Source organism: Pectinophora gossypiella, unplaced genomic scaffold (assembly GCF_024362695.1).
Source record: "Pectinophora gossypiella unplaced genomic scaffold, ilPecGoss1.1 Pgos_48, whole genome shotgun sequence".
NCBI lineage: Eukaryota > Metazoa > Arthropoda > Insecta > Lepidoptera > Gelechiidae > Pectinophora > Pectinophora gossypiella.
This window is the reverse complement of record NW_026063258.1, coordinates 367681-374845: the sequence shown is the minus strand read 5'-3', so window position 1 is coordinate 374845 and position 7165 is coordinate 367681. Positions and strand designations below refer to the sequence as shown.

General features: G+C 35.5%; 1 protein-coding gene across 1 annotated transcript; it reads left to right on the top strand.

The window, feature by feature from the left end:
• Positions 1-828: 828 nt before the first annotated feature.
• LOC126381373 (protein enabled homolog) lies at positions 829-2601 on the top strand. Its single transcript, XM_050030867.1, has 4 exons — positions 829-1393; positions 1477-1669; positions 1973-2398; positions 2505-2601. The coding sequence occupies exons 2-4, from the start codon at positions 1507-1509 to the stop codon at positions 2540-2542; spliced, it is 627 nt and encodes a 208-aa protein (XP_049886824.1). The 5' UTR covers positions 829-1393; positions 1477-1506; the 3' UTR covers positions 2543-2601.
• Positions 2602-7165: the final 4564 nt, after the last annotated feature.

Below are 7165 nucleotides of genomic sequence, written 5' to 3'. Positions count from 1 at the left end.
GAATACGTTGAAAATGTTCACATTGATAAAATAGTATGGCGTGTCCCTCATGTAAAAGTTTCTGATATAGAAAGGATTAATTTATTGAAACACTTGGAAAAAGATCGTGGAATTCAATTAGTATTTAGGAATTGGGATTTGTACGAATATCCTTTACTTCCACAGACTACAAAGCATACCTGGTCTATAAAAACGTCTTCTCAAATTGAAAAACCAAGATATGTAATTATAGAATTGCAAACGAAAAGAAAAAATAATGCAAATGCAGATATGTCTAGATTTGACCACTGTTACTTGCGTGACGCTAAAGTCTACCTCAATTCTACTTACTTTTCGTACGAAAATATAAATGTTGATTTTTGCCGGTTATAAAATTGCTTTATTATATGAACAATATGTGAGATTTCAACAGTTTTATTACGGACGGCGAGCAGATCCTTTGCTAAGTGCTAAAGAGTTTAAAGAGATAGCTCCTCTCTTCGTCATTGACTGCTCACGCCAAGTCGACAATCTAAAAACAGGATCCGTGAACGTTCGGGTTGAGATAGAAAGTGACGAAATTATACCTGACGGAACATCTGCTTATTGCCTCATATTAAACGATAGTATCATTGAATACAAGCCTTTGAGTAATATAGTAAAAAAAAACTATCAGTTCTCACTAGTTCAATTCATTAATTTAATTTAATTTAATTTTAAATTCTTTATTCAAGTTACTAGGGCCCGTATTTATAAACTGATCTCAATACCGCTCTCAAGAGCGATATCAACTGAGTCACTCTCAAGATGTAAACAGCGTCTTAAGTGCGACGTTAATTAATAGACGAATATTGAGCGCGTATCACATGATATCGATCTCAAGTTCAGGATCTCAAGTAAACGTCCTAATTGAGTGAACTATAGACCGAACGAATCAACGTTTCGTTCTTGCTTAAAAAAAATATTTCGGTTTAGGGCTTCAAACATATTAAAAATTGTTCAATTATTTACTAAAATATAAAAATTATTATAATTCATACGTACGTTATTTAATTTTTTTATAAAAATGGTCATTTAACGTTTTAGAAATAATTTGTTATGATTTCAAAACGCAATGCGTAGTGAAAACGAAACGCAACAAACATCATTGTCAAAAAAAAAATATACGCGTCCTTCGCAACCACTTGTTTTGTTTTTGTTTATCAATAATAAACGTAAAGTAATTATTTTCCACAACGATGACAACAATTATATTTTTACTCTCCTCGAGAAGAAAACTTTTTTGGATATTTTGAAAAGATACTCCTCGGTGATAGAGAATAAGGATACCGATGGCGCTTCAATACGCGCAAAAAATTAAGCTTGGGATATTGTAACCAGAGAATACAACGCAAGCCCTCATGCCACTAATCAGGTAAACAAACTTATTTAACCTACAGTGCGCGATTTTACTCTCGCTTTTTGCTAGATTTTTTATAATTGCATCCTTGATTTTAGGTTACTAATAAACAACTGAGGAGATTGTGGATGAACCTCAAGCAGCGGCAAAGGGAAGCAGAACGTCAACATCGGCTAGCTACTGGAGGGGGGCCTGCAACCAGTGATGCAGTTGTAGACCCAGATGTGTCTGAGGTGGCCCCAGCTCTAATAGTTGGTATTGATGATGCTGTTGACTCTGATACAATTCCAGGTAAGTAATTTTCTTCTAATATAGCATCTATATCGCCGAAGGGGTAGGCAGAAGTGTATAGTAAATACAAAATCACTACTTGCCAGCTATGTTTAAGTCTGATGTAATAAGGGGTGAGCCTATTAACATGAATTCAAACTCATAAAGTAAAATTCAGTGGTCTAGAGCCGGAGCTGGGATTCAAACCTGACAGTATGATGTAAGCCACACATTCTCCGAAAACAGCTGTCATCAATTCTATTTTTTTAAATATGTAAATTGGATAATTTTTTATATTTCTCTCTTTAAATTACTTTGTTCCAGTAACCGCTGACCTTGCCGTCCAAGAAGTAAATATGGACTCGCAGCCCGTCTCTTATCTTGCACCACTTGCTGCCCCAACCCGGACAACATTGACACCACCTCCACCTGGAGTAGGTCCACTACTGTCTCTGTCTATATCTACCCCACTACCAGCTCTCCCCACAGCCACTCCACCACCACCACCTCTTCCTCCATCCACTCCACCACCACGTCTTCCAACCCCACCTCTTATTAACCCATCAAATACAGCCACCCCAACTTTTCAAAGGCATAAGAGTTCTATTCTGGATAAGGAATATAAAGACAGACAGAGACGGGCTAACGAGATTCATGACTTGGAGGTTTTATTATTAAGAGAAAGAATAAGAGAAGCAAAGGCGAAAGCAGACCTTGCAGAACTTCAACTGCAGCAGCAGTGTTCCTCAGGTACATCAGTATTACCTACTTGCTCATCATATTATTTTAAAAACTAGTATAGCTTAGTTAAGTCCTGGGATAATTAATAAAACATTTTTCATCTAATTTGTTTCAGATAGTGCAACTGATGGCAGAAGAGAGGATGTGGCATAATATAATAAATGGAATATTGTTAATTTATGAAATAAAAGCATATAAGTCAATATATAAAATATGTTTTATTAAATGATTTCAAATACTATTCCATCACAAAGCACTGCTCATAAAGACTATTGGTAATAATTTTCAACAATTGAATTTCTAATTAAAAATCCAGTCCTAGTGCTTGGTATTATACTATCTGTTTCTTCTTGTTCATCATTCTGATTCTCATCAAAAACCATGACATCATTTAAAATTAATGACAAGTTGTGTAATACCGCACATTATACAATTATATGAGAAACAGTTGACAGTTTGTTACCTAGGCCTCTAGATAAACAGGGAAACCTCCGCTTCCAAATGCCGAATGTTCTTTCCACAACATTTCTGGTTTTTATTTGAGCTCTATTGTACCGTACTGAGGGAGCATCTTCGGGGGCAGGTCTTATAGGTGTGAGAACAAAAGGTAGTGTAGGATACCCATTGTCTCCGACAAGTCTTCCACTTAAAATACCCTGCGTGTATTTTATGTAAATTGATGACATTTGAAATATCCTAGAATCGTGCATGCTGCCTGCCCATCTGGCTACTATGTCTAATATTTCCCTCCGGGGCCCTGCAACAACCTGGACATTAATAGAAAAATCTGATTTCCTATTTCTAAAGACTTCATGGTGCTGGCACCCTGGTGTTGATACAATTTTAACATGGGTACAGTCAATAGCTCCATCGATCCCGGGAAGTCCAGGCCACTGTCCATGTCTACCCATCTCTTTAAACAATTCTCTGTTTCTGTTAGCCTCTGCTCCTCGGGGAAACTTTATGTAGTGTGTATGCAATTGAGCTAGCAACTTTGAAACCTTCGTAATAATATTTGAGGCGGTAGGCTGTGATATGTGCAGTAAGTCTCCACAGACTATCTGAAAAGGCAAGGTTTGTGTAAGTCATTTATGTAAAATTAAATTACTTCCTATTACTAACTTATTCCTGTCCTGGACACAGGCTTTCCTTCATTTACTCGTTCAGAAGGATATGGTGCATTGCTCTACTGTATCCAGACCTCAAGATGTTCAAATACAGGCATAGTAATTTCGGTGTTCATTGTGCTGTCACTTACACTTTTTAAAGACAAAAGTAGAATAATTAGTATTGAATAAATTCTGGCTTACCTGAAATGACGCTGTAGCATAAAATCTCAGAGTTAATAAAACTGCTATTTCCGGAGCAATCGGTAGACCTCTGTTGTCCTGTTTTTCTAAGTCACTTCTCAGTAACGATGTTATAAACAATACAGATTCTTGGCAGAATCTGTATCTTTTCTGGAACCGATCCGCTCGCATTTCAAAGGGATTTTCGGCGTCCCTGATATAAACTTTTGGCAAACGATACGCATCTTGCCATAACAAATCGTCGTAATGATCTAAATCGTCGTAATAATTGATTTCTTGTAAAATATTTTCTAATTCCATTATCGCGAGATCACAAAACCCGCACTCAAGTCACGGTTTGACGGCACTCAGCAAACACGATCTTAAGTAACATCTTGAGAGCACTCTTGAGAGCCGAGTTTCGTTTATTAATACGGCGTCACTCAGTTGATATCGTAACCCTAAACGCGCACTTAAGTTCCGTTTATTAATAAGGACGTCATCTTAAGAGCTCACTCAAGATAGATCTCAGAGATAAGAGCGGTTTATAAATACGGGCCTAGGACTCATAATGTGTTAATAACAAAACTTATATACTAGGTTAGTAGAATGAATGGTTCATTAGTTCGATCGTCGAACAAAATGAGGTGGTTATGATATCTTGGTACAACTATACCTTGTCTTTGATCAAATACGAAGATGAAACATGTTTTTATGGTTCTACCTCATTTTGTACAATTGTAATTTTTAAGCATTATAAGTTTCTTTTTTAGTGTGTGATTAAGCTTGTTGAGATAAGCAAGACAGAAAAATATTTTTCATCTACGTATTTGATCAAAGACAAGGTATAGTCGTATCAAGATATCATATCTACCTTATTTTGTTCAACGATCGAACTAATGAGAAAAATAATTTTCACTAGTTCGACAATCGAACTAATGAATCGAACTAGGGCGACAACAAACATTCTCACTAGTTCGACGATCGAACTAATGAGAAAAATAATTCTCACTAGTTCGACGATCGAACTAATGAATCGAACTAGTGAGAACAAAGGTCATGAACGACATTGTGATCGTCAATCTTTTGGGGTTTAAAGTTAAGAACGATTTTATTGTGAAGGAATTGGCTATAGCATATGCTGAATATACAGTAATGTTTTTATTTAAACCCCCTAATCCTTTTAATCATTTAACAAAACAAGAAAAAAAACAAGTACGATGGCTAGAGGCAAATCATGGGATTTACTGGAGTGAACGTTTCATTGACTATCGTGAATTTAAACGTATGTACCATATTTGAATAACAGAAAAATAATTACTAAGATCTTAGAAAAAGTGAAATGGATTCATGGATTGTGTCCTACGTGCACGGTAATAGATATTGGTTCTAAAGGATGTCCTAATTTTATGAAACTGTGTGATATCTATGATAAAAATAATTCTATGACATGTGTAAATCATTCAAAAAAGTGTGCTATTAAAAGTGTGTTGTGTAAAAAAATGGTATTTCAAAAATGATTGATTTATGATTTTGTTTCATTTAACGGTTTTCTAGTAAAACAACGAAATTTGAAAAACACATTTTATTAAGTTCATAAAACTGTTTAAAGTACAATAGATAAAAAAATATAATATTTTGAAATAACAGTTACCATATTAACTATTTCTACTATATACATTAAATGTTTCCATAGCTTGTAGTACTCTGACATTAGTCAGAGACTTTATTTGCGATGGAATTTACTTTGTTGTGAATACACGAAAATGCGATTCCAACATATTTATGAAATGGCATATTATTTTCGCGGCGACTAAAAACTTAAAGGGCGACTAATTGTTTTGTTACAAATAATTACTTGGCAGCGATTAAATATTATTGCGACAATCATATTAGATGAGCTTCGAAATGCAAGGATTTATAAAAACTCAATAATGGCTGCTACTTTAAGGTAGCAAAAATATTTAACAGGGCCAATGAAATTATAGGTGAGGTATTATAAATAATGACTTGGCGACTAATATTAAGACAGGAGAATTAAAAATATTTTAGTGGCAAATATAGGCTTCCATATAAAAATACACTTTCGGGCTGCGATTTGCAAGCACCTAAAAAAATAAAACGGGTACTGTAATTAAGTATTAGGATACTAATATTTTTGTTTGGGAATCAAAATTTAATGAAAACGGCGCCAAGCGCGCACGCTTAGCAGAGTGCGGGCCGCGGTGCGGGGGGTGGTGTAGGGCGTTATTAGCCAATGGCAAGCGGCGGGCGGTTATCACGGGATACAAAAATACAAAAAAAATACAAAATACTTTATTTGTAGAAAACCAATACACTATTATAGGTGATTGGAGCCTCCTTTTAAGCGTAGCGCCTGTATCAGGAGACACCGCTCTTCCCGAGAAAACACATTGTAGGTACTACAAATAAGTAAAATAAACAACCAAATGTAACTTACATACTATAGGTAACAAATGCGTGAAAAAATTATAGGTGATTGTGTGTGTGTGTGTGTGTATGTGTGTGTGTGTGTGTGTGTGTGTGTGTGTTTGTGTGTGTGTATGCTTGAAATAATCCTACCCTTTTATTCTATTATTTTTAAGAAAGCCTCTATCTGTTCGTAATTTTTAGATTTAAGCCATTTAGAAATAATGATTTTACATTCATAATATATTTTATCATATATATACACTTCTTTATTAATTTTATTATACAGGTATGCCGATCTGACATAAAATTGTCTCCGCGCAAAACAAGTTTTAACTCTTGGAACATTAACGATAACGTCTTTTCTACGTTTATTTTGTATTATAGGGTTGTAAGTTATGCTATTATGTTTTTTCAAAATGCAATGCAAAATGTACAACTGCCGAATAGTAAGAAGGTTACATTCCTTATATAAAGATTCTGTAGAAAATCTCTTTTGCTTAAAATACATGACTTTAATTAGCGACCTCTGTGCTCTCTCTAGGTCAAGAAGACGAGACTTGACTGCACCTCCCCATACTGGAATGCAATAGACTATTACAGACTGTACAAGAGATATATAAATATAGTTTAGAAGGTTATAGGAGGTATTGGTATTTTTTAAGCATGATCTTCTGGGCACAACGTGTCGTAAGGATTTAAATAACCAAGATAGTTTTCTTACTCTAGTAATCAGGTGTTCAAGGTGAGGATACCAGGACAGTCTGTAGTCAACCATTACTCCCAGGTACTTTACCTCAGAGACTCTGTCAATGATTGGACAGCAGCAGATCGAGTTACCTACAGTTTGTCCGCAGGAATGTATTTTTATGCAGAGGTCTGCCTTAGGTAGAGTGCGAGCATCAATACCAAAGCAGAAGTAATTTGTTTTGACCGTGTTCAAGGTAAGTAGATTACCTCTCAGCCATCGAGCCACCTTAGCCAAACCCCTCTCCAAATTAGTTTTAACTTCGTCCCAAGTATTACCATTAAAGACAATGGCAGTATCATCTGCATA